Source organism: Cyrtonyx montezumae, unplaced genomic scaffold (assembly GCF_038088225.1).
Source record: "Cyrtonyx montezumae isolate F1298 unplaced genomic scaffold, pur_monq_1.0 scaffold_16, whole genome shotgun sequence".
Lineage (NCBI taxonomy): Eukaryota > Metazoa > Chordata > Aves > Galliformes > Odontophoridae > Cyrtonyx > Cyrtonyx montezumae.
In genome coordinates, this window is record NW_027071892.1 from 604,920 (window position 1) to 632,504 (window position 27,585).

The window sequence follows — 27,585 nt, forward strand, 5'->3', positions numbered from 1 at the left end:
TGGGATGGGTTCATCCATTTCTTCATCGCAAGACCAGACCTTCAAGACCTCCCACTTGCTAAAGCATCAGACTGGGGCTGAGTCACACACTAATTAGGTAGTTCTGGGATAATAGCTGACCCTCTTCACCAGGGTTCCTTTCTCTCCCAGAGACAGACTCAAGAGTGATTTCTAATCCATGGATGAGAAGAAAATCGGTTAGTGACCACCCCACCAATAACAAAAAAAAACAAGCATGAGGATGATGATGCCCCTCAGCACTCAGTGTCCTCATGCCATTTTACTAGTTAAATACTTGTTTAGTCACTTGTAGAATTATTCAAAAGATACAAGAGAAGTATTTAATAAACAGATATCTGTATTGTGATGTCTACGTTTTCGGAACAGAAGAAAGGGCTATAGCTCATTCACTTAACCAAGCCAAAATACACTTCAGTTTTCATGTTTTTGTTCGCAGTATTCCTTGAAACACCAAGGATACATTGCCTGAAACATCAAAGTTGTTAATTATCTGTCTACTGATTAAAAAAATTTGAAAATGCTGCTTGTTATTCCTTCCTGCTGGGAATTTGCTTTTGCCATCAGAACTTCATGCCATCTAACTGTGGGAAGAGCATTTGTTATGTGGAGTGCTGTGATGTGTTCTCACTTGTATGCTACCATGTTTCTCTAACTTCCATTAACTTAAAGTTTGTTTTGTGTTTATTTTATTGTGAATATCAGTCAGTAAATAACAATTATAAAAATGTTGATGTTTTTTCTGTAAAGGGATAGGTAGTTCAGAGGACAGGATGAGGAGCACTTCAGCACAGACACGGATGGTTATGATGCCTTTTCGTGCCCTGGGCTTGTGTTGAGTAGCAAGCTGCAACACTCAGCACTGTCCCTTAAAGAAAGAGGTCTCTTTGTCTTAGATTCTCAGGTAGCCTTTATATCTCGTTGAAAAATAGAAGTACATCCAGTAAGACCCTGGCAGCAGGAAGCAGTCCGGTTGTGGGTTTGGTCCCTAAATTCCTTTCAGATTGTTTTTACTAAATTCAGTCTTTACACTTAACTCCAAATCTTTCAAAGTGCATGCAACCTGACCCTTGTGCTGCAGCCCCCATGCATTCTTGTCCAAAGTGCAGTATGTCTGATCTAGGTGCTTTTTTGGGAGTGGTCCTTAAGTCATGGTCCTGAGATTTCAAACTGTAAATCCCTGTGAAAGAACTGTTCAAGTAGAGCACTGGACAACTTCAAGTCCTTTTAGTATTGCCACGGTGAAGAGCTGGTAACAGGAAGCCTTTCAAGTAGATTAATCTGGCTGTAGGGAAGCCTAACAAAACTGATTTATTTTCCTCAAGCATGAGTCAGTGCCACCCAAGCTCCATATTCCAAGGCGAGCAGATGAAAACCGCCTGACCTTTTTTTTTGTTTGTTTTTGTTTTGTTTTCAGGAATGGGTAAAGAAGTAGGCAATCTGCTGCTGGAGAACTCACAGCTACTGGAGACCAAGTAAGAAACTGTTCTGTGCTCTGAACTGCCTGCCTGGTTATAAGCGAGATATTGTCATAAAGAAGGTTGTGACTAGAACTCCAGCCTCAATATTGCTTGCTGGTGTATCTGGCAGGGTCTCTTGAATACATGTTATGCTTTGAAATTGTGGAAGAGAAAATCCTTTCCTGAGCGATTTTCCAAATGGGGCATGTGCTGTAGGGTCTGATCCTGCCTGAAATCAGTGGCAAGCTTTTCTTTCATTAATTTCAGCAGGAGTCTAGATGGGCCTGTGTCTGTGAGGACACTGCATTTTGAAGTTTTTGTTTGCAAGGTTTGCTATTTGGAAATAAACTTGTATTTCTATTGAGAAGAATTTTCGAAGATTTGATAGCTGATAAAGAAGAGCAAGGCAATGTAATTTGCAAGTCCTTTGGGAAAGGCTGGCAAGCTAGAATCTAAGCAGCTGTGAAGAGGAAGGAAAAGTAATCCTAAGAGTGGTAGCTGAAGAACTTATTGGAATGGGAAGCTGCTTATTTTAAAGATTTTAAGGTGATTCTTCAGAACTGGTTGCTTAAGAATGTCATCATCATCTCCAGCAGTCAACAACTGCAAATAATATAGGTTCTGAAAGATATGTTTCAGATCTTAATCCTCTTATAATAGATTTTAATCTCTTGCAGCTGTTGTCTTGTGTGCGCTTTCTACATCTTTTATGAAGCACCTAAAGTTTGTCTGTTAGTCAGAATTCAGACCTGGACAGACCTCATCTTGATCAGTTATGTTCTTCTGCACCTCTTTGTTGTCAAGATGTGCTTTTTCATGTCTATAGCCTGACTTATCTCAGTATGCTCGTTTCAAGTTTCCATGTAGTGCCTGTTAGTTTAGTTTCAGGTCTCTCTTACAGACAGCTTCTGGTTTTGGGCATTTTTGCTTATTGTCCCTTTCACACCTTTAAGAAATGCTTTGAACGTTGTGAAGAATGATTTGATTGCCAAGGTGGACCAGTTGTCTGGAGAGCAAGAAGTGCTGAAGGGAGAGCTTGAGGCAACAAAGCAAGCCAAAGCCAAAATGGAAACCAGAGTCAAGGAACTGGAGGAAGAGCTGAAAAGGCAAGTGATTCCCAAGCAGGGAGCTGGGAGAAGCTGAGTATTGAATTCACAGCCTCTGTGACAGGACCTGAGAGAGAAATTTGTGTCAGTCAGCTTTTTTCACATTTCATTTGTGGACATTAGTGTTAGAATTCAGAGGTAGCTTACAGAGTGTTTCATAGCTGATAGTATGTGGCTGAAATATTGTCACAGTGTTATCCGTGACAAGGACACAAGGAAAAAAAAAAAACAAACAAAAAAACTGCAGCTGCCTGAGCAGAGCAGTGCACTCTTGGGGGGGGGAGGGGGGGGGGGGAGGGGCAGGAAAGAGAAAGGGAAGGGTGTGCAGATAACAGATAAGTCTTAAAAAAAAAAAACAGCAACAATTTGAGGAGGAACGGTAATTTTACTAAATTTAACAAAATCAAACAAACTGGGAGAGACAAGAAGTATCCAAAATCTGAGATCTTACATTAGTAAAACTGCAGAGGAAGTACACATGCTTTATCTCCATGACAGGCCAAGAGAAACCACATCAGGGAGCGGCTGGTGTCCAGTCCGGAGCTCCACCCCTCTTCCGCTCCCCACCAGAGCATTAACTCTTTTAACTCCCAACATGATGTTCTGATGTGGAATACCGCCATCAAAACCACAAAACCATAACAAATATTTCTTGTGTTTTTAGATTGTTTTTCTTGTTTTGAAATGAATTACTGAACCTAGAAAACTTACAGATTTTTCCTCCCCAGTGTTAGGATTCCATCACAGTGATTGCAAATCTAAGCTCACCAGAGTGAAGCTTTCAGCATTTCAGTTTGCAATTACAAACAAACAACAAAGGAATTTCTGAAACAGTAGTTTTGAAGAAAACTGTCAGGAGCTAGATCCTGTTGGTAGCCAAGATTATGCTGAAAGGCATGAATGCCCATTCATTTAATGAGAGAACAAGTGCAGATTCTCAGAAACGGTATTTAAATGTCAGTATTGTTAATTGTCTCAATGTTCTCATTAAGTCTAAGAAGAGGAAGCAAGAATTCTAGAGCTTTGTGCAGGTGGCATTTGGACAGATCCCATTTCTTATTATTAGAGAAACCTAAACCTGAATGCCTACAAGCCTGTGAAGCTTTCACTTCCATAAAGGTGTGCAGCCCCATTGGTCTCCAAGCTACATAGTACAGCTGATACAACTAGTTAAAATGCATTTGTGACAGTGAGATTCAGAAGACAGTGTTTATTTTGCATCTCGAATCTGGAAGGTTGCCTCCTTTCTTTTGAAATTCTCGAGCACAGAGTTTCTAAAACAACACAGTCTGGTTTCTTTAGCTTCACCAGCAGTGGAAGTAGATCTAATTTTTTGAAAATGACTTTTTGAGTCTCCTAATGTGTTATGTAATACATAAAATATGTTATGGACATGGACTTTTAACTGTCCAGTATGCTTTACTAGGAAATAAATTCAAATGGGACTGGCCCTCAGTATGAGGCTAAAAAAATTAAAAGCATTCAGATAAATACTGTAAATTTGTATTTATGTGTATTTGGAGTTCATTTCTTTGCTGTGATGGCAAACTGTCCTTCATATTAGAGGCTTTTTTACCGCATTGAGAAGAGCAGACCAGAATAACTTCAGCCAGCATTAGTTGCTGATAATGGCTCGATTTCTATGTGGTTAAGATCTCAAAAACATTTGAATATAAATTATGGCTCCAAAAAGATGTGTCCCAGTGGTCAGTATTTTGGGGCCTGGTGCTTAAATACGTGTTCCAAAGAGAGGGGGTGATTGTCAGTGGAGCTGATTCCAGCAACATGCTGCAAGACTGAGGAAAAATATCACAGAAGTACCTTATAATTTGTTTGTGTCACTCACAGTTGGAAAATGGTTTCTTTCTGATGCAACCAGATATCCCCCAGAGCCCTCTCATACAGCCCACCAGTTGCAGTCACACTATCACGTGCTGGTTTGATGCATTTCTTCCTGTTTCCTAGAGTGAAATCTGAAGCAATTGTTGCCCGACGAGAACCCAAAGAAGAGGTGGAGGATGTAAGCAGCTATCTCTGTACAGAATTGGTATATTACATTACTAAAATGCCTGTGGGGAAAAGGGGTTTATATACTTATTCTGTAATACTTGACATAAGATTCTTGAGATGCAGACTGATCTGTATGTCATAGAATCATAGAATCACCAAGGTTGGGAAAGACTTCCAAGATCGCCCAGTCCAACCAGCCACGTACCACCGATGTTACCCCACTAAACCATGTCCCTTAGCACAACATCTAAATGTTTCTTGAACATTTCTTTGTTAACGATGACAACAAAGCTGCTGAACTGCAAGTTGTTCCTTTGCCATTATCTTTGCATGTAACTTGCAAACTTTGGTTTAGCAGAGATCAGCAGCTGACAGAGTGACAATGCAGTGCACAGCATGGTTTCAAAACACCAGTGTCTGTGCAGTGCTCAGCTCACCATCTTTCCATTTTACCTGATTTTCCTCAGTTTTGAATGACAGTAGCTTAGTGTATGGTGTACCTCACACAGGGTCTAGTGATACTCAGGCTTTACCAGAAGTGCTAGTCTCATGTTGGCAGTGAAGCTGTAAACAGTGAGGACTTTGTGCAGTGGAACAGGTTTTACAGACAGCTTTTTAGTAGTAATTGCCTTCTTTTCATAGTTCTGTCAGCTCTAATCTTGCAGTGTTGTTTTTCTCCTGTTTACTTTTATGTAAGCCAGTACTGCCTATTACAGAGTACAGGCAGAGAAGTCTCAGGTACTGTCTTCCAGTTTTGGCTGAGTTTGAGGCTCTACAGCAAAGTGCACAGTAGTCAAAAATAAAGCAAACCAGAGAGTAAGAGTGTTATCATCTGTAAATGTCTCCTGCCGGGGTAGGAAATCAGAATCATAGAATGGTGTAATGGGTTTGGTTGGAAGGGATGTTAAAGATTGTCTAGTTCCAACCTCCTTGAGCTTGCCAACCACTTGTTAGGTTGCCCAGGGCCCTGTCCAACCTGGCTTTGAAGATAGATTAGATGCATTTCTTTTTAATATTATTGTATTCTTCCTTTGTAAAAAGTATAGAACTAAGTTCAATTCTAGACTAATTCTCCTGACTTAATTGAGGTGAAATTACTCTGTTGAGAACATAGGTAGATAGGAAAATTTTCAGGTTCTGCTTGTGAAATTATGAAGCGATGTTTGCCTTCATTGAGAAGACAAATTTTATCACCAAGAGAAGGCCATTCTTTAGTTGTGTGTGCCCTGTGCCTTTACCAGTGCATGCTAACAGAAAACCATCCTCCTAGCACTCTAGAGTGAGGAGATAAGAGATAACATTATCTTCTGTTCTCTGCTGCTTGTCACTGAATTTGCTGAAGAATGTTTTTCACTAAAACTTTGTTTTCCAAACTTTATGGAGCGATGGACCACTGTCAGTTCTCAAAACCTCTTGCAGATTACCAAAGCACTTTAGTGGCAGTATTCCCTGGTAGGTTCTTCAATTTGGTGGTGGTTCTAGTTCTACTTTCCCTGGGTTTTCAGAACACCCAGATGTCCATGGGCTGTAGTTTGGAGATCATTTGTCTGGAATGCCTCACATGGGAAAGGTGAGGGGGAGGTGTAGTCAAGCAGAGAAGGAAGAGCACTAACCAGTATGTCTTTCTGTCTCCTGACTTGCCCTGTACTAACATCAATCCCCTTCCATTTTTGTTGGCTGAAGCAGTGCTCCTCCCCTCTGCAGGACAACATTCCCATTGCTCAGCGCCGGCGCTTCACCCGTGTAGAAATGGCCCGGGTTCTGATGGAGCGCAATCAATACAAAGAGAGGTTGATGGAGCTCCAGGAGGCTGTCAGGTGGACTGAGATGATCAGGTGAGGATGGATATTGGTGCAACTCCCATTAAGGACAGAGCCTGGTCATGCTGGACCTTTTCCTTTTAGCCTTAATTGTAAGAACAAGAAAGGAGAAATGTGCTGAATGTTTTCCAAACTAGATTCTTCTCATACCTAATCCTTTCTGTCATATTCCTGAACCTGGGCTGCAAATTAAGAGTTACCATTTTTTGGAGGTGCTGGACAGTTGTTTCTCTTGCTAGTTTCTTGTGTGCTAATTAAGCTCAGTGATGCTATAGGAAAAAGGTTTGCTTCTAGTTATTAATAGAGTTCCTTTGGCCGTGGCTTAAAATGACTGTAATGCTGGGGCTTGTGTTAGGATTAGAGCTTATTATTACCAAACTGGTACTGTGGTGGTGATACTGTAGAAGGGGGTTGATAAAGCACTTAACAGAGCACTTCCTGTTAACTCTGAAGTATAAAGCAATTTAGTGTGCTTTCATTAAAATGACTGCATGTCATTTGCTGTGTATTTTGAAATATTGAATTCTGAGTTGTGACATTCCTTCCTTGATGCATATGGCCTGCTGGTTGGCAGAAAATTTGGTAAAAGGTGTTAAAATTAAATTGATTGTTTTGTATTTGTCCTTAGAGCTTCCCGTGAGCACCCTTCCGTCCAAGAGAAGAAGAAGTCTACCATTTGGCAGTTGTAAGTTCTTTGGTGGTCTGTGTTAGATGAAGAAAAGGGGAAATGTTGCCAGTTCTACTTTATAAGCAGCTTAGTAGACTCTTAACTCTCACATTAATGAGAAGACAATTGAAACTTTTATGAGGTGAACGGTTTTGCTTTCTTTGTCCTTAATGAAATTAAAATCAAATCAGAGCATCCCTCTTAGTTTGCTTTACAGGCTGACAGGGGTTCTGCTTGCCTTGGAATGGAAACATATGTACCCTCATAATCAGTTCTAATAAAGGAGGTTTTTCAGAAGGTACATGTTTTTGAAAACTAAAAACACATTATGTTGAACAAACAGAAGAAAGTCAGTTTTCATGAATGACTTAAGGCATCTATTGGCACCCCTGTTGTGTGTCTATAGTATGTGTTGTCCCCAGGCTCCTTTTCTCATATTTCTTGGCATTTTCCTGTCCCTAGCTTTAGCCGTCTGTTCAGTTCTTCTTCAAGTCCCCCTCCAGCTAAGAGGACCTACCCATCTGTGAACATCCACTACAAGTCTCCAACCACAGCAGGGTTCAGCCAGCGACGCAGTCACACCATGTGCCAGATCTCCTCTGGCAGCCGCACCCTGGAGTTCTTCCCTGAAGAGTGAGTTAAGTGCTGTGTTCCAAGCCAGGTCAAAAACTGATACTCAGACAACCATTGTTTATATTAAAACACCTCCTTAGAGCAGACCGGTATTTCATCTTACCTTTGCCAAAACTGAATTCATTGTGTTGAAACCAGCAGTTTCAACAACAATTAGTGCATATTTTCCCTGTCAGCAAAGTTTAAAACGGACAGAAAAATAGTTGAAAATAATGAAGGAGGGAAGAAATCAAAATGCATTCCTCATCCAGCTATTAGGTCGGGAAACTGTAACAGCTAAGCAAAAATTGATAGAATCTCAGAGCTATTCATATGAAAGATTGATGCTGTGTCTGATGGGCTCATGGAAGACTGAAGTGGAGGTGATAATGGTTTCGCCTGTTGCATCATTCAGGTAACAAGAAATAGGAGATTAGGGTTGCCTAGGTCTGTCTGCTTCAAAACCATTTTTCTCTCATTTCCTTTATCTCCTTTTCTCCTTGTGCAAAGATGGACTAATACTGCCTTGTACTCTTAGACTCTTTGCCTGAATTTCCTCTCCCTGTTAAGGGACAACAGTCCATTAACCTTCTGCCTGTGTTTTTAACCCCAGACTGAGAAATAATGCTGTTACTTCTCTCCTCAGTGACTGCACATCCTCAGCACGCCGTGAGCAGAAGCGGGAGCAGTACCGCCAGGTCCGGGAGCACGTGCGGAACGATGATGGGAGGTTGCAGGCTTGCGGCTGGAGTCTCCCGGCCAAGTACAAGCAGGTAGGTGCCATCCCCAGAGAAGCAGAGAAGTAGACTTCATCCCTCTTAGTGAAAATGTGGCTCTCCCACTGGTAACCTTAGCCATAATTTTTAAGTATTCCAGTTGTGGTATCATGTGCATGGCATTTTCTGCATGATAATTGAAAGCACATAATAAATGGATTTTTTCTGTGTCTCCACCAAAGTCAACAGGAGAGTATTTTTCCTTTTGAAGATACTGAAAGATCCTAGCCTAGAACTACAGCATCCACTCTTTGTCCAAAGTCGAATCCTTATTTTCATTTCCTTCATTATTATAATTGAGTTTCAATATCAGCTGTTTTATTTACGAGAACTCTACTAGTTGCTTAGTTTAAAAGCCAAATGCAGTGCTGTTTGTTCCTCATTCTCCTCATCAGTAAAACAAACAAAAAAGGTCATCAGCCTCATTTGCTGCCCTTGAAACAGCAACTGTTGTTGGCAACCAGCCCTGAGGCTAAAAGGCTTGGCTCTGCCATGTTGGTTAGAGCTCTGTTGTCATGGCCTGGTGTTTATGCCCTGGTACTGTCTTTTTTGTTTTCTATTCTCCACAGCTGAGCCCCAATGGTGGTCAGGAAGATACTCGCATGAAAAATGTTCCTGTGCCTGTATATTGTCGCCCACTTGTAGAGAAGGACCCAACTATGAAGGTATGTTTCCACTGTGTACCTTTCCAGTACAGAAAGGGGCATGGAATAAACAGAATTTATTTGCTAAGTATACAATTTCTATGACAATCTGCATTTTTTTCATTCCCAATTCTATCTTCTGATTCTTTTTTGGAAATAGTAGTTTCTAGTATATGTGGGGAAAAATACCTCTCATACGTAATATCAGCTGATCCACAGTTCCACATCCAAATTTGTCTTACAGTTTTTGGTTTTTTGAGGCATCTCTTTCATAATATCAACAACATGTGATTTAATACTTCTAAATAAGGCTTTTGATAAGTCTCTTACAGATATAATATAAAGCAGTGTAAAAATCCATGAAAAGTAGCAGGTTAAACATCGCTCTTCCTTTGAGTTCCACCATTGATCAGGAATCACTAGCAACAGGCCAAAATTATCAAGGGGTGTCTTCTGGGAAGCTTTATCTATAAATACTTGAATATTCTCAGTAGAATCTCAGATGAGAATAAATGACCCTCTTTCTGTAAGTAGCACGTTTATCTGCTGTAACCAGTTGTTTCCAAATAAGCAGTTGGTCATTCACCAAAATGTAGAGCTGATGTTTAGACTTCATTGTGTTGCCAAAACTGTAAGAACATTTTTATGCTATTTACTGTTTTTGGTATTCCGTTCAGTATATTTCTTCTACTAGTTTTAGTTCCCTGAACAGATCTCTGTGATCAGACAGGCAGTGATTTTGGGCTAACAGATATGTGAGGAAGCAAGTTCACAGGGATAGGAAGGAGAACTAGGGACCAGAAGTGCACTGTCTGTGCATCCTCAACCAAGTACTCACTGTCCACTTTGACTGAGTACCCGCCTAGTTAGAAACAACTGCCATATCCTGCTTGCTTTGCTACACTGCCTTAGGAACACCAGAGTCAGACAGAGGACATTTCAGAAGCTTGTTTTCAGTTATGTACCTGATTTCTTATATCTGTTTCTTTTAAACAATAGTCACATCTGTTAAAAATCATAATGATTTTTGTGAGGTTTCAGAGATGTTTTTTCTTCTCACCACTTAGTCTGACTGGGTCTCATAGCAGAAATCAACAAGATCTATTGTTTCTACCTCAGTGTTATAGGTTTTTGGTATTGTACACAGTATGCTTAGGATTCCATTTGTTGTTTAGCTGTGGTGTGCTGCTGGAGTGAATCTCATGGGATGGAGACCTTTGGAGCAGGAGGCTGGGAATGGGCAGAAACTGGATCCTGGGCAGGATCCTCTCACTTGTGATCGGGAAGTGGAGGGTGAGAACAGCAAAAGTAACAATACATCTCCTGAAAAGAAAAAGGTCAGATTTTTTTGCTACTATTATTATTTTTACCAGTGTTATTTCTCATTCTATCTCTTACACTCCCTCTCTCTTCGCACTATGCTATGTAATGCTCTGGGTGAAGTCTTCTACTGTCATTACTGCTGTAGTCTTTCAGAGGTATTGTCTGTTTGGGGAAGGTTGGTGGGGCTCTCTTATGCATGAACTCTTAGAAATTTGGAATAAATCATGTCGGGTACAATTTTCCAATGTTGGTTTTTGAAACGTTTGGAATTTTGAAAACATTTTAAATAATGATTGAAAAGGACTATTGAGGTTGCTAGGAAGACTATAGAGTCTTCATCTCTATTAATTAAAAAGAAAACCACACAAAGCCAAACAGCAGAAAATGCTTTAAGAAGAACATAGATGTAGCAAAGTCTATAAGTTCATAAATTGAAGTTCATAAATTGAAGTTCTTGGGATTTATTACAACTCTTGTTTTTTTAAATGTTGTTCTAAGGGGTTTTTTAAGACCCACCTATGGAGTACATATATATATACAGATGGTACAACATTTTATCCTTCCTTGTTTGTGGATTTTTTTACAGCTGTCTCGCACTGTCTGTGATCAGCCTGCTTATACAGACAGCTTCAGTGCATCCCAGCTTCATGGCGTTCTGTCTGAAGTGAATGTTCAGGGATATTAGTCAGATATCTCAGAAATTAATGACTGAGTTCCCCTGGTCCTAGGATCTTTTGGCCACTCTTACAGATATAAGTGCAGCAATGTGAAGAAAATTTGCATTACTACTGTTGCATCAGCTGGGAAGAGAGTGGGGTCTTTGGAACTGATATTGTGATTCATGTATGCACAAATGTTGCCAAGCAAGACAATATGCTTGGTCTGATCTGAGGGGAGCTCTGATTCTGCTTGTGTGTTTGCTCTCCTGAAGGCAAAGGAGCTCCATGAAATGGATGCCACATCTAGTCGTGTCTGGATCCTCACCAGTACACTGTCAACAAGTAAAGTTGTAATCATTGATGCCAATCAGCCTGGCACAGTGGTGGACCAGTTCACTGCCTGCAATGCTCATGTGCTCTGCATCTCCAGCATCCCTGGTAAGTAGGATCCCTGTGGTCCGCGCAGGGTCACCAGCTGCTCAGCTAAGGAGTGACAAATATAGCATCCTCACATCAGAATTAGTCTTCGGAAGCTGCTGCATTCTGTAATTGTTCCTCACAGCCTTAACTCCAGAGCTTGCCTTTTTTTAAGTGGAATCTTCACTTCTGAACATTTAGTAAGTGATTTCTTCAGCATGCAAAGGATGTCTCTTGGGAGGAAGAATGAGGCTTGCCCACATCTGGGAGGGCTCTGTAGGTGGCCTAGTTGCTGACACTAGGAATAAAGGGATTTGCCACAATACTGGCTGATGCTGTGGTTCCTCTGTGGGGGTAGTGAACCCTTAGCATCAGCATCCAACCATATGGTGACCTCAGGACTACTGGGACATGTAGATTTGGCGGTGACTGCTAGATTTATGGGAGAATCTGTTTTTTGCCCTTCAGCGGCCAGTGAGAGTGACTATCCTCCAGGAGAGATCTTTCTGGAGGGAGATGTAAATTCTGATGAATCGTCTGGAACAGATGGTGTCTTGGCAGGAATCACTCTGGTGGGCTGTGCAACCCGCTGCAATGTGCCACGAAGCAACTGTTCCTCGCGTGGTGACACACCTGTTCTGGACAAGGGACAGAGTGAGTTTTGGAATATAAAAACTAACGTCAGTCAGTAATAGCTAGTTCCATGTGATCTGGTCTTACAGCTGCATACTCCTGTTCTGACTTAACTAATTCAGAGATTTCAAAGAAGTTTCTTAACGTGAAATCCAAGGACTGCTTGGTACTTTTCCCTTTAGAGCCATCCTTTTCTGAGTGATCCACAACCTAGTTGTGGGGCTAATATAGCAGAATATTTTGAGCAGGCGATGTTAGCCCTCTTAAATCTCCTTCTGTTTTAATTGCTTTCTCCTCTCAGCCATGTCTTCAAGTCATGTAAGCCTGTATGAAGATGTAGTGCTCTTGCTGATTACATACTACTGGTTACCCACTAATGTGGGTAGCCTCGGAGAACTGCTGATATTCTGTTAGTTTCAGGTGGTACCTCACTGGAAAAATGCCTCTATTTCTCTCTCAGAGCAGCACTCTGGAGGAGCTTCTGTTTGTGATGTAGTCTTTGGTTTTGACTCTAATTTATAAATAAGGAAAGTGAAAGAAATTAAGACCTGATTTCTTTCTAGCTAGCTTTCAGCTCAGTCCCCCTGCCCTTTGTACATCCCACACTATTCTTTGTCTCTTAGGTGAAATGGCTGCTGTCTGCAATGGGAAGATCAACCAATCTCAGTCTACAGAAGAGGCAACAGAAGCTACAGAGGTGCCAGAGAATGGTACAAGTGAGACAGAGCCTGTTCAAGTCCGGCCTGGACCCCTCACAGAGCACGTGTTTACAGACTCAGTCCCTGTACAGGCACCTCTTCAGCAGAACAGGTAGGCTATCTGGGGCCAGTGTGTCCCTTCAGTTACAACCAGTTCTGTCTTCATAAGCTCTTTAAGAGAGCAAGCATCATCTTCTGATAGTGTCCAAAATTCTTTCAGTTTTGTGTCCAAACAGTATTAAAGATAAAATGATGAGGGTAGGAGGAAATAAAATAAGTATGGTTCAGGCAGCAGAAGATTGTGTCAGCAATTATTTGATCTCTTGATGATAATTTAGACGTGGTATTGAGACAGATCTTTCAAAATATACGTGCACTTAGTGTTCTTAACAAAGGGACTTTTTGATCCGTGTGTGAAAGTGATCATTTGTTTATTCCATTAGTAACTCTGAAGTGCTTAAAGTTGATGAGACATAGTCAGTGCCCCAGAATTATTAAGATAAATGTCCCTAATACAGTGGGCTGAGCAGTTGTTCATTTCCAGCTCCAACAGAAACTACTCAGAACAAAAATTGTTATAGAAAATTACTGCCGAACAGTAATTTAATTTATTTGGCCATAAAGTGGTGGGTATTTGTTTAGACAGGGGATGGGGAAGGAAATTTTGCATATTCAGTAGTCAAGCAACTGAAAATCACTGAGGGGAAGGGTGTGCTGTGTGTGTACAAGTGCACTTATCTGTTTGTGCAGAACCAGACAGCGGATGAGCATTCTGTGCATTACAGTTAAAAGCCTTTTATGGGAACTGCTGAATCATGACCTGAACCACTGATTGATCACCTGAGGCAAGCACTGAGTCAGCCACAGGAGCACAGGTGAAGGCAATGCACCTGTGTGACTGGAAGGGGTCAGGTCTGGCTCCAGCTCTCCCAGACTCCATTTAAGGGCTGACCACCACCAGGGAAGGATCTCTTGTTAGAGATCTCTCCTGTGCACAGTTTCAGGCAAGCCTTGACCTTCATTGACAGGTGAGCCCTTCCTAATTTAATGCTTGTCTTTATACCATCTGGATAAGCCATACAAAAATGTACTGTCTGCCTTCAGTATATCATGTAGGTACTATTCTTACAGGGTATTCACCTTATAATTGGGAAGCCAGGCAAGCTTGGAAAAAAAAAATCATCAACTGATATGTCTTTTGTTTGGAATATCTTCAAATGGGACGGGGGAAAATGTTACCCCCCTAGAACAAATGCTTCCGGGTCAGATCCTGGGACTTATGGGGCACCCTATTATGGCTTAGCCACTATTGTTGACAAATGGGGACTCCTGTGGGTTATGGGGACTGTTTCTCCTTTTCTGGCCTGTTTAATGGATTATTTCCAGGGTCTAGATATGGGTGTAGTTATTACAAAGGAGTGTCAGCTAGTTGCATCTGCTGTGGCTTGGCCCCTGGTAATAGTGCTGCACCAACTGGAAGTAACAAATAATAATGTAGAACGTGAGAAACAACTATTAAGAGACCGTATCAAGAGATTAGAACAGCAGTTGGGCACATTAACAAGCAAAAAAACAGAACTAAATGCCCCAACAAAACAAATACGTAGCATTTCAGTAGAGGACACTCAGGTCCCTGAGATAATGAACCTGGGTACCTCGGAGGACAAGGTCTCTAAATCTGATCTGGAAACTCCATCTACAATGGATCCCTTTGAGATCCACCCAATTATAACACAGAAAATAATTAAAAAAAAGAGGGAGACAGACCAGCAGGGATCCCTCCTGACCAATGGCTCCCTGCTGAAATATACTTGCATGTAGCAGCTTGACGATATACAGCGAATGAATTGGAGGACCTAGAACAACGGTTCCATCAAAAGCCTAGGGAAAGCATACCATCATGGTTACTAAGATTATGGGATGCAGGAGCTGAAAGTGTATTAGTTAATGGGACAGAAATGACCAAGCTAGAATCTATAACCATACACTCAGCCCTGAAGCAAAGATTATATGCCACTGTCCAGTATAATGAAAATCACTCTATTATAGACTGGTTGATGGTGACATGCCATCTAACGTGGCTTAATAAAACAGACATACAACTTCATAATGGTTTATGGTCCTCTGTGGAGGACCTCCAAATGTACATTTGAGAATTGGGTATGAGGACGTATTTGAAAGTCCAGACACAGAAGAATGTATGGGAGCTATGAGAGACCTGATATTGCAGCAAGCCCTTCTTAACTTTATGTGACAGTGGTCTCCATTATAAATCCTCTAGTAGTTTCAGAGGCTGCTGCGGATATCAGGGTCCGAGTGGATTGCTCTCGGGCGGGGAGCACGACAGGACTCAATACATGAATGATCAGGCTTTTTTTTATTACCCGGACAGCCTTATTCTTATAGTGTTTAAGACAGGGGCGTACAGAGAATGGCACACAATCATTGGCTGAGAGCCTCAGAGAAAAAACAACTTTAAGCAGTTCCCAACAATTAACAGCAGTGAGAAACCGTCCTGAGGGAGGTAACTCTTGTTATCATCCTAATCCTAAGAAACCCAAACAGGAATTCGTTGGCGGCGGGTGTGAAAGGCAGTGCTGGCAGGGCGTCCCCTGTTCAAAGTGCACTTTTCCTCTCCCACTCGCCAAAGACCATCTCCTGCTTCTGCTTTTCTCTAGGTTCACACAGTGTACTTTCCCCTGAGCGCCGTATCAGTGTGGCCAGCGCATAACACAGAGCCCAAAGGAAAGCTAAACAGACTAGACTACCAAGGACAGCTTATTCTAAAAATACCTATAGTTACAATTATCAGCAACCCTGTGAAGCCTTCTTCACTGAAAGCAGGGTGAATAACATAATCACAGAAGTTTCCCATAGATGTCTTGGCAGCTTGGGTTGCTCAGCTGAAGCAGTTCGTGTCCGCTTTGAGTTATTTGTCACTTGGCCTAGGAGCATCATGACCTCCTATCAACATCTAATACCTTTCCATGAGCATATAGTCTGTGCTGCAGTGCAAACTGTGCTCGTACATATCACCGTGACTTCCCTGCTCCTGCAGCCATTTCCCAACAAGAGGCCATTATCCAACAAGCATCCCAACTGGTAGCAGACCTGGGAGAAACGGAGTGCGTACGAACTAGGCACAGTGTCTGCATGGTGGAGTAAGCCAAGGCTCTCCCAATTAGAATACAGAAGACTGCCCCATGGACACCCTAATCAGTCCCCATATGGGTGTCTCCTCAGGAGGAGGAGGCCTTCCATAAGCAATTAGAAGTGGTGTGACGTTCCCAGGCACTGGTGCTTATGGGAGACTTCAATTATCCAATTATTTGCTGGATGAGCAACCTGGCCAAGCACGCATGGTCTGGACGGTTCTTTCAATGTGTTGAAGACAGCTTTCTGATGCAGGTGGTGGAGGGACCAGCGTGGGGAGGGGTGTTACTGGACCTTATCCTCACTAACAAGGAAGGACTTGTTAAGGAAGTAAAGTTTAGGGGCAGCTTGGGTTGTAGTGATCAAGAGATGGTGGAGTTCAAGATCCTGAGTGGAAGGAGCAAAGCAAAAAGTAGGATTGCTACCCTGGACTTTAGGAGAGCCAACGTTGATCTCTTCCGGGACCTAATTGGAGCTATCCTGTGGGCTAGGGTGCTAGAAGGTAAGGGGGTTTGTGAGAGCTGGTCAGCATTTAAACAGCTCTTCTTCCAAGCTCTGGATCAGTGTGTCCCTGTGAGCAAGAAATCGGGAAAGGGTGGCAGAAAACCTGCATGGATGAGCAAGGAGCTCATGCGCAAACTCAAAGGGAAGAAGGTCGGTGAAATGTGGAGAAAGGGTCTGACCATTTGGGAAGAATATAGAAAGGTTGTCAGGGCCTGCATGTCAGGGATGCGACAAGGAAGGCTAAAGCACATCTGGAATTGAATCTGGCAAAAGTGGTAAAGGATAATAAAAAAGGCTTTTTTAAGTATGTTAACAGTAAAAGGAAGACTAGGGAGAATGTAGGCCCCCTACATTCTGAGGGGGGTGTTCTGGTAACGGGGGATGCTGAGAAGGCGGAGATACTGAACACCTTCTTTGCTTCTGTCTTCAGTGAAAAAACTCTCCCTCAGTAATCCCAGACCCTGGAGGTTAATGAAGAGGGTCTGGGGAATGAGAGACTTTCCTTTAGTCAGGGAAGGGGTGGTCTGTAAGAGCCTAGGCAATGCTAGTGTTCATAAATCCATGGGACCCGATGGTATGCATCCACAGGTGCTGAGGGAGCTGGTGGAGGTGATTGCTGAACCACTCTCTATCATATTTGAAAGGTCTTGGAGAATGGGGGAGCTGCCTGAAGACTGGAGTATAGCCAATGTCACTCTGGTCTTCAAAAGGGGCAAGAAGGAAGATCCGGGTAATTATAGGCCAGTCAGCCTCACCTCTGTCCCTGGAAAGATGATGGAACAGCTTGTGCTGGATGCCATTTCCAGACAATTGGAAGAAAAGGAGGTTATCAGGAGTAGCCAGCATGGGTTCACCAAGGGGAGGTCATGCTCGACCAACAAGGTGGCCTTCTATGATGTTGACACTGGCTGGGTGGATGGGGGAAGGGCGGTGGATGTAGCCTACCTTGATTTCAGCAAGGCATTCGATACTGTCCCCCATGACATCCTTATAACAAAGCTAAGGAAGTGTGGGAAAGATGAGTGGACAGTGAAGTGGGTTGAGAACTGGCTGACTGGCAGAGCGCAGAGGGTTGTTGTTGGCGGTGCAGTCTGGAGTCCTGTAACCAGTGGTGTCCCCCAGGAGTCCGTGGTGGGTCCAGTCTTGTTCAACATCTTCATATGTGACCTTGATTAGGGGATAGTGGCCATGCTCAGCAAGCTTGCTGGTGATACAAAGTTGGGAGGATTGGCTGACAGGCCAGACGGCTGTGCTGCCATTCAGCAAGACCTGGACAGGCTGGAGAGCTGGGCAGTCAGAAACCGGATGAGGTTTAACAAAAGCAAGTGTAGAGTCTGGCACCTAGGGAGGAATAATTGCATGCAGCAGTACAGGCCGAGGGATGACCTGCTGGAGAGGAGCTCTGTAGAGAGGGGCCTGGGTGTCCTGGTAAATGGCAGGTTGACCATGAGGCAGCAGTGTGCCCTCGTGACCAAGAGGGCCAATGGCATTCTGGGGTGCATTAAAAAGAGCGTGGCCTGCAGGTCAAAGGAGGTGATCCGCCCCATCTACTCTGCCCTGGTGAGGCCTCATCTGGAGTACTGTGTCCAGTTCTGGGCTCCACAGTATAAAAAAGACAGGGATCTCTTGGAAAGAGTCCAGCGCAGGGCCACAAAGATGGTGAAGGGTCTGGAGGATCTCCCTTATAAAGAAAGGCTAAATGAACTGGGTCTGTTCAGCCTTGAGAATAGAAGACTGAGAGAGGACCTGATCCAGGTTTATAAATATCTGAGGTGTGGGGGACAAAGTGGTGAGGCCAGACTCTTCAGCAGTGTGTGGAGACAGGATAAGGGGAAATGGCCAGAAACTGCAGCACAGGAGGTTCTGCACGGATGTGCACAAGAACTTATTTATGGTGAGCGTTATGGAGCACTGGCACAGGCTGCCCAGGGGGGTTGTGGAATCTCCTTCTCTAGAGATATTCAAGACCCGCCTGGACACCTACCTGTGCGACCTGGTGTAGGGAACCTGATTTGGCAGTGGAGTTTGACTTGATCTCTGGAGGTCCCTTCCAACCCCTACGATTCTGTGACTCTGTGGAAACTGTGTTCAATTATCTTTTACAGGCCAGGGTTTCATTTGCTAAAATCAACGGGCAGCCCAACCATATGTTAGTACAGTTATGGAAACAACTAAGAAATGATGAAAAATTTCAGAGTACTCCCAGAAAATTGGGAGTACGAATGATACAAGAAGCACCTACTACAACCTGGAATTTGGCCAATTTCGTAGTATCGAATAGGAGAAAGAAAATCTCCACAGGTGTCTTAGGCCCCAGTGCCTGAGCTGCCTGCAGTAAAAGATCTTTATCTGGCAAAATTCATGGAGTGACAAGGGATGCTGATTCCCTTAGGGCCTGCAGATGGGTCCGGAGGCCCTATTTAGTACTGACGATATTTTGGACAAAAATAGATGTGCAAAGAGTAATGGCTGTGGTAGACATCAGTGCGGAAACATCAATTATATATGGAGATCCATTGAAATTTAAGGGTAATAGAGTGATGATTGGTGCGTTTGGGGGACAGACCATTCTTGTCACCCAAACATGGTTGAAATTGGGGGTTGGATGTCTCCCACCCCAGGAGTATGAAGTGTCTGTTGCTCCAGTCCCAGAATATATCTTGGGCATATAGTTGGCTCTCCAGACAACTATGGGGGAGTTCAGACTTTGGCAAAGGTACATTAGTATTTGGGCAGTACAGACAATATTGAGGGGCCCATGTGAAATTTGTTTGTCGAAACTGTACTGGATTACTAATGTAAGACTGTATAGACACCCACGGGGACTGGACAAAAAACCTGCACACAGCCCATACAATTCCCCCATATGGCCAGTGCAAAAGTTGGACAGAACATGGAGATTGACAGTGGATTATAGGGAATTGAATAAGGTCATGCCACGCGTCCATGCAGCTGTATCCAGTATTTGCATTCATCAATGTATTGTCATAACTTGGTGGCGCATGACCTAGCTAATTGGAGAAAACCTAATGATGTCAACCTGTATGACTACACTGATGGTCTTTTGTTAACATTCAACTCACTGGAGGCAGTAGGAGAGGCAGCAGATTCATTAACCACCTACCTATGTGAAAGAGGTTGGGCTATAAATCCTCGAAAGGTGCAAGGTCAAGGCCTGTCTGTAAAATTTCTGGGGGCAGTCTGGTCAGGAAAGACCAAAGTGCTACCCAGTGCCATTATAGATAAGGTTCAAGCATTCCCAGTCCCTACAACACCAAAGCAGCTGCAGGAATTTCTAGGTATATTGGGATATTGGCGTTCCTTTACACCTCATTTAGTGCAGTTTCTGAGACCTTTGTGTAGACTCACAAAAAAGGGCCAATCATGGGATTGGGGGAGAACAGAATAGGACACCTTCCAACAAGCAAAACAGGATGTTAAACAAGCCCAGGTATTGGGTATATTTGATCCTACCCTCCCAGCCAAATTGGATGTTCATGTTACTCAGGATGGCTTTGGCTCGTGCCTCTGGCAGTGTCAAGAGTTCTGTTCAGACACCCATTGGTTTCTGGTCTCAGGTCTGGCATGGAGCAGAAGAGAGGTATAATATGATTGAAAAACAGTTATTGGCTGCCTATTCCGCATTACAAGTGGTAGAGCCAATAACCCAGACGGCCAAAGTCATAGTTAAGACCACTATGCCAATTCAGGGATGGGTAAGAGATCTGACCCACCTTCCTAAGACCGGGGTGGCACGATGGGTCGCCTATCTCGGTCAGAGGAGTAGTCTGTCTTCCTCAACACTGAAAGAAGAGCTTCAGAAGATTCTAGGCACTATGACATATCACAGTGATGTACGGAAAGAAACCTTTGTCGCTTCACCACAGAAGAGTCCCGTCCAGGAAGGAAAATATCCCATTCCTGAAGATGCCTCATACACGGATGGGTCCAGCAAGGGCAACCCAAGCAAGTGAAGAGCAGTAGCATACCATCCTGCCACAGATACAATATGGTTTGAAGAGGAGGCTGGTCAGAGTAGCCAGAGGGCAGAGCTGCGGGCTGTGTGGATGGTTATAACCAAAGAACCTGGTGATAGGTTCCTGAATATTTGCACAGAGAGTTGGGCTGTGTACCGGGGGCTCACTCTTTGGTTTGTGCAGTGGGCTACCCAGGACTGGACTATCCATGCCTGACCAATCTCGGGTAAAGATATGTGGTTAGACATGTGGAATACAATTAAACACAGGACTGTATGTGTCTACCACATTTCTGGTCACCAACCCCTACAGTCACCAGGAAATGATGAAGCCAACACACTGGCCCGAGTTAGATGGGTTGAGAATTCACCATCTGAGAACACTGCCCGCTGGTTATGCCAAAAGCTGCGGCATGCTGGACAGAAGACCATGTGGGCAGCTGCTAAAGCGTGGGGACTGCCTGTACAACTATCCGACATTGCTCAGGTATGCCAAGACTGCAACACTTGCTCCAGGATGAGACCATGGTTGTTGCCTGAAACAATAGTCCATCTTGCTAGAGGACACAATTCTCTACAGAGATGGCAGTTTGATTACATTGGGCCCCTCCCTTGATCTGAGGGGGTGAGATATGCCCTAACCTGCATTGACACTGAAGTGGGCTCTTGCAGGCCTATCCAGTACTGAAAGCAAACCAGGCATATCCCATAAAAGCACTCAAAAGATTGATGGCTGCCTACAGGACACCACAAGTCATTGAGAGTGACCAATGGACTCACTTTATGGGTTCAATGATACAACACTTGGCAGAAGAGAGCAACATGGAATGGCAATTCCACCTACTGTACAATCCAACGGGGGCAGGCCTTATTGAATGTTATAATGGTTTTCTCTAGGCTACCCTGAAGACAGACTCTCAGTCTCTGCAGTGGTGGACAAAGAGACTCCATGAAACTCTGTGAGACCTGAATTAAAGACGTAGAGAAGGCAGACCCAGTGCCTTGAAAATGTTACAATCAACATGGGCCTCCCTGCTTAGGATCCAAATTATGGGCACTGATAACCGGGTAAGACCTCAGATTGGCAATGAGAATAATCTTCTGCTCCCTGCCCCTGAGAACCTAAAACCAGGCGCCAACAGAATAAAATGGCCCTGAAAGATACAGGTAGGACCACAGTGGTGTGGCCTACTTGTACCTTGGGGGAGATTATTGGAGATGGGAGGTACAGTAGTCCCTCTGGTAACTGGTACATTGCCTGCCGATATTGTGAGTCTTTATTACTAGAGGGACCCCCATCATGTCCCTATGGCAGATCAGGACACCCCCTTTGGTGCCTGATATAGCTGTGCAGCCACAGACATCTGTCCAAAACGTTTGGTACAGGTGGCCAGAGCATGCCCCAGTACAAGTTGAAGTGTTGACCCAAGATAGGAATATGGCCTGTATCTTGCTCTGGAGGATGGACCTTCCCCTCTTGGTATTCTTGAAACACCAATATTACTCCCCGTGAGTCTAAGTCTTCAGAATCGCCGGAAGGAACAAAATACTACTGAAGTGTCCCAGAGTTGCTGTAAGATCATATACAACATCCGGTGATGGTCTGCCTGGGACTGACAGAGCGTAGGATGGACCTGCACTATGTGACTGCATGCTACCAGTAAACACCACTAAGCTCTGGCCCAAGGAAGAACATGAGCCATACACTGATCATCACTCATCCCAGATTATCGATATGCATCGCAATGGGCACTTATATAAGAATTGCGATGTACTGGATCTCTGTATTAAAGAAGGCTCACCCTACAGTTAACTTGATCAGCAGTTCACATCGTGAAGGGGTGGAGTGTATGGGAACTGTTGAATCACAACCTGAACTACTGATTGATCACCTGAGGTGAGCACTGAGTCTGCCACAGAAGCAGAAGTGAAGGCAGTTCACCTGTGTGACCAGAAGGGGTGGAGTCTGGTTCCACCTCTCCCAGACCCCACTTAAGGGCTGACCACCACTGGGGAAGGATCTCTTGTTGGAGATCTTTCTTGTGTGGAGTTTCAGGCAAGCCTTGACCTTCACATGTGAGCCCTTCCTAATTTACTGCCATGGATAGGCCATACAAAAATGTACTGTCCACCTTCAATATTTTGTGTGGGTACTATTCTTTCAGAGTATTCACTCTACAAGCCTCTAACAACCTTCTTTTGCCCCTTAAGGGAGAATGGGCAGCTGAAGACAGAGTCAAGCACAGCAGTGCCAGATCAGGAGCTGAATGGGGATGCTGCTGGGACGTGCACCAGTGCTGCCCCCACCATGTGGCTGGGAGCACAGAATGGCTGGTAGGTTCCCTTTCAGCAGGTGTATTTCTCTGTTTCAGTTGTCCTTTGGCCTCTATTTTTCATGTCCTTACGCATTTAGTTTGCTTTTTGTATCTGTAACAGGTATTCAGTACTATTTCTAAGCCCTCAGCTCATCGTGGACACTGTGACTTTGCCTCACTGTACACATTTGTATTCTACCAGAAGAAAAAATCAGGCCTGGTTAGTGCTAAGATGTTGGGCCTTGCTGCTAACCCTCCCTGATTTGTCCTTTATCCCAGGCTTTACGTACACTCCGCTGTATCTAACTGGAAGAAGTGTCTGCACTCAATAAAGCTAAAGGACTCCGTGTTGAGTCTAGTGTAAGTACATACACAAAGGGATTCTGAAGGAGAATGCTCAATGCCTGAGCAGTATCTTCCATGGGGGTGTTAGCTCTTTGTTAGTCATCTTTTTTCTTACTCTTAAATGCATTGATTTGTCAGGAATGTTTTCCTGGGGCTTGTACTGAGGCACTTTTCTGTTTAGTTGCAGTCCTGAGGTATTTCCGTGAATGAGGAAATTACTATGGTGTAATTACAGTATCAGGAGGAAATAAATGGAAGTAGAAAAGGAAAATTTGAGAAGGTTATAAATTGAGTGACATTTATTGAAATGGAGTTGATAGTGTAGAAGAGAAGTTATTCTCAGCAGAGAATTGTTTCATGATCTGAGTACACTTGAAGTACAAGATAGGACTCTCAGCCCTTATAGTGTGTTCCTGCAAGTGCTAAACTGAACAGGAATTCTAGAGAAAACAAAAAAATGGTTTGCGTGGACATGAGAAAAGATTTGTTAAGTTCTTTTCTTCTACAGAGTTTTAATAGTTTTTCCTTTCCTGTGATTTCAGGCACGTGAAAGGAAGGGTCCTTGTTGCTCTGGCAGATGGAACACTGGCCATATTTCACCGAGGAGAAGGTAAAGATTAATATAATAAAGGAAAAACCAGCTGGTCAAGACTGTGACAATTAGGTGAATTCTATTCCAAGTCAAGAAAGAAAGGTGCTAGATTGCAGAGTACAAACACGTGGCTAAAATGCATAACTATTATACACCTGTAACCCTTATGCTCAAACATCTCCATACATCTCTGTATGTGTTGGAACATATTCCAAACATCATTTCCTGAGGTTTTCTGAAAATAAAAAAAGAATTGTGTAGAAATGCTATGTAGTATAGGTGGAATGAATGCAACATGCCTAGGAGCACATACTCTGCAGATGTTTGATGAGATTAATGCCTGTGGACCATAACCAGTATTACTGGGCATTCACAATTCAATGGTACAGTGTGTGCGAAGAAAGCTCCCAACATCTCTTGCGAGGCAGTGTCTGAGCAGATGATCTGTGCAGTGCAGGAACACCTGCTGGTTTCCAAGGAAGTTAGAATCTGTGTGAGTAGTGGCACTTGTCTCTCTGTATGCAGAAAGACAGAGCTAGGGTTTTGTGGAAGCGTGAAGTCCCAAACAAATAGAGCCTTCACAGTGCACATGGCCAGTTCTACTTGTGGGGGGGGAAAAAAGTTTGTGTAAACTGATGTGCCTTACTGAGAGCATTTCAAGATTTTTTTAATTGAATTATCTATTTCTTGTCCACTGTTGTAGATTTTGTTTCCCTGTAACTTCAGCAGTTCATGAGCTGTGCTTATACCCTGCAGCTCATGAGAATTTGCAAATTGTGAATAATATTTGATAATAAAGATTTATTTCTCAGTTGTTCTTTGGGTAACATTTTATCAACCAGATATTCTGGTTTTGTGCAATCTAATTTTCGATTCAGGTTTTCTCATGGGTCTGAGCCTGTCCACTGATATGTACTAAATGTTCCCATCAAAAAACGATAATGCTTCATCGCCTAGGGGTGAAAGACAGTATCTACCTGATGAGGTAGCAAATAAAACAAGAGAATAAATATCTGATTCCTTATCCTGGATTTGACATTTCAAGAGAAATCATTGTCTGACTGTGACAAGAGAAAGTCTCACCATGAAGTATTGCACGCTCCATTTACTTTTATGTTTCCACAGTCTTGTTAGCTTGTCTTTCTTCTTTTCCTTCTGGTGTTGTTATACTTGTTAAGGAAGACTGTTCACTTCATTACAGTAAAGGGATGTGTAAATTAGCCTGAGCTGGAGAGCTTTTAGCCTACCAAACTAAGCTTTGTTGTTATGTGCCTGCTAACTATAAGGCTGTGCCTGAAGCAGTATTCTGTGCTGATGGGGAATTCACAGACATAAGCAAGATCAGCTTTTAAGTTAGGCCTTGTATATCTAGATATAAATGGAATGGTAGAGGTCCATTTTTCTACACTTGTTTTTCAACTTAGATCGTCAGTGGGATCTCAGTAATTACCACTTAATGGACCTTGGTCATACTCACCATTCTATCCGCTGCATGGCTGTTGTGTATGACAGAGTCTGGTGTGGCTACAAGAACAAAATCCATGTTATTCAACCTAAGACAATGCAGATTGAGGTAAGAGAGCGAATGTGTGTGTGTGCGTGCAGATACTTGTATTTATTCTTCTATCCATTTTCTGCTGCAGAATGTGGTAACACAGTATTTGTTGTCAGTGCTGACTCTGGATGAAAACTGTCAGACTGTCAGTTGGGGTTATCTTGAGACCCAGTCTATCAGGGGGATGCTTATTCCTCCCTTGGAAGAGATTAAATCTTAAAGTCTGAACTGAGCACTGTCTTTGCCTTTGCTAATGAGGCCCTGGAGTCACATGCTATACAAACATGTATCTGTGCATGACAGCTGCCTTCATGTACAATCTAAGACTTCTCTGTCTGTAGGCACTGTGGCGTGAAGGAAGAATAAATCAGCAAATCCAAGTGGTTCCACTTGCATAAGTAAATATATAAATAAGATAATCCAAACCTTTTGGTTGAAACATTTGTGTAGTACAGTGGTGTTAGTGTGAACATACTTAACAGTGCTTGGAATAATTTACTCAGAGAAGTGAAGTTCACATCTGTGAGCAAAGGCAGCTTGCTGATCCGAATTTCTCTTTGAGCTGTTTGTTTCTAAATGTTTTTGTTCCCAAAGTGGTCTGCAAAGACTGTAATATTCTGTGGGGAGCCACAACTCTGTGCCATGGAACTCACTGCTTGAAACAAGGGACAATTTGTACCCTATATTGAACTTCTGAGGTCATATGCCATTGATACATTTTCTCCAAGGCCTTTGAAACCCAAACAAGCAATCTCACATAAGGAAAAGAGAATATATGTAGATAATATTATGTAGATAATTATATGCAGATAATTGAAGACCTTTTGTGAACTCATATTGCTCTACTCACATGGAATTTCAGAAATCCTTTGACGCCCACCCTCGGCGTGAGAGCCAGGTGCGACAGCTGGCATGGATTGGAGATGGAGTGTGGGTTTCCATCCGCCTGGATTCTACCCTGAGGCTTTACCATGCCCACAGCCATCAACATCTGCAGGATGTTGACATTGAGCCTTATGTCAGCAAGATGCTAGGTGAGGCAGTAGGGATTGTCTCTTGCTGGTCTTTTCTCTACTGAGGTCAGAGAGAAATTAAAATTCATTAATGGACCTTGCTGAAAAGTAGTACAGTCTTAACTGACTCTAATTTTTGTGCGCGCTTACAGGTACTGGAAAACTGGGTTTCTCATTTGTACGGATTACAGCCCTGCTCATTGCTGGCAATCGTCTCTGGGTGGGAACAGGGAATGGTGTTGTCATCTCCATTCCACTGACTGAGAGTAAGTGACATTTATCAGAGATTTTTCTGTGTTCCCCTAAAAAGAGCAGTGCTTTGGTTTTATCTGTGCATAGTGGTAAATGGTTCTGGTGGACTAATACTTTCTGGACAGTTTCATTGTGAACCTGACAAAATGTTCAGAGAGAAGAGCCCTGAGTATAAGTGACCCAGACCTTAAGTGTTCAACTGAATGGATTTAACCTGTTTAATACCAAATAGAGATTTGTTACTGTTCCTCTTCAGTTCAGTTGAAGATATATTTCTCTTGGGCACCAATGACATCTTCACCCTCTGTACAGCCTTCTCATTTGAGGGTAACCGTGACAGAGCAGGCTGGTGTGAACTGATTTTGTACCTACTGGGAAGCAGGATAAACAAAGCGCTGGGAATTCTACCAAGTCTTCAAAAGGAGGAGGCTGTGGGATGAGAAGCCACCAGGAAGATCTCCCTGGAAATTTTTTATCTGGTGTAGACATCTAAGGATCCTCATGAGAGTATTTTGCAGAAATTGACCTCAGAAAAAGCTTTATTTTCTTATAATTCAGTTTTTATTAGTCAAGTAGAAATCAGTATCTTAAGACAAGTTCAGTAGCAGCAGTTGTTAAAAGGTGCATATCTAGCACTGGAAGTTTAATGGAAGTTCTAAGTGAGCCTGTTCTATACCTGCCAGTCATCATCTAGCTTTTCTTAGTGGAAGATCTGTTAAAAATATAATGAGGAGTAGGACTTGAGGCGGACAACAGCTCCTTTCAGTGGAAAGCAGCAAGATTTTCTCATCAGTGCTAGAAGGACAGCTGAGAGGCAAATGGCTCTTGGGTAAAAGAGGCAAACCTGTTGCAGTCCTCTTGAAAGTCAGAGTTGAAGTTGTCTCCTGAGGCTACTGGAGCTGAATACCCCTTTGAACTGACACTGCTGTCATAATTCAAATTTAAGCTTGTTCCCTGCTGTAAACCAGTTGCACTATCTTTTGTTTTTTTTCTGTAAAAATGCGATAAACTGTAAATCTTCACTAGAAACTTCAGCA

At 43.1% G+C, this 27,585-nt stretch overlaps 1 protein-coding gene across 21 annotated transcripts in view; it reads left to right on the plus strand.

Annotated features, from left to right (window-relative positions):
• Positions 1 to 27,585, plus strand: part of MAPK8IP3 (mitogen-activated protein kinase 8 interacting protein 3) — an 82,307-nt gene that overhangs the window by 49,269 nt on the left and 5,453 nt on the right. For 11 of the 21 annotated variants that reach the window (XM_065732270.1, XM_065732251.1, XM_065732253.1 and 8 more), the window contains 18 exons: positions 1,436 to 1,493; positions 2,432 to 2,584; positions 4,550 to 4,631; positions 6,278 to 6,429; positions 7,043 to 7,099; positions 7,544 to 7,714; positions 8,340 to 8,466; positions 9,039 to 9,134; positions 10,289 to 10,450; positions 11,368 to 11,533; positions 11,981 to 12,166; positions 12,769 to 12,955; positions 22,688 to 22,810; positions 23,071 to 23,151; positions 23,679 to 23,746; positions 25,153 to 25,301; positions 26,146 to 26,317; positions 26,449 to 26,562. In XM_065732270.1, the coding sequence (XP_065588342.1) occupies positions 1,436 to 1,493; positions 2,432 to 2,584; positions 4,550 to 4,631; positions 6,278 to 6,429; positions 7,043 to 7,099; positions 7,544 to 7,714; positions 8,340 to 8,466; positions 9,039 to 9,134; positions 10,289 to 10,450; positions 11,368 to 11,533; positions 11,981 to 12,166; positions 12,769 to 12,955; positions 22,688 to 22,810; positions 23,071 to 23,151; positions 23,679 to 23,746; positions 25,153 to 25,301; positions 26,146 to 26,317; positions 26,449 to 26,562 (2,304 nt within the window). The remainder of the gene's footprint in view (positions 1 to 1,435; positions 1,494 to 2,431; positions 2,585 to 4,549; positions 4,632 to 6,277; positions 6,430 to 7,042; positions 7,100 to 7,543; positions 7,715 to 8,339; positions 8,467 to 9,038; positions 9,135 to 10,288; positions 10,451 to 11,367; positions 11,534 to 11,980; positions 12,167 to 12,768; positions 12,956 to 22,687; positions 22,811 to 23,070; positions 23,152 to 23,678; positions 23,747 to 25,152; positions 25,302 to 26,145; positions 26,318 to 26,448; positions 26,563 to 27,585) is intronic. The other 10 variants (XM_065732254.1, XM_065732259.1, XM_065732269.1 and 7 more) reach the window with 5 other exon arrangements.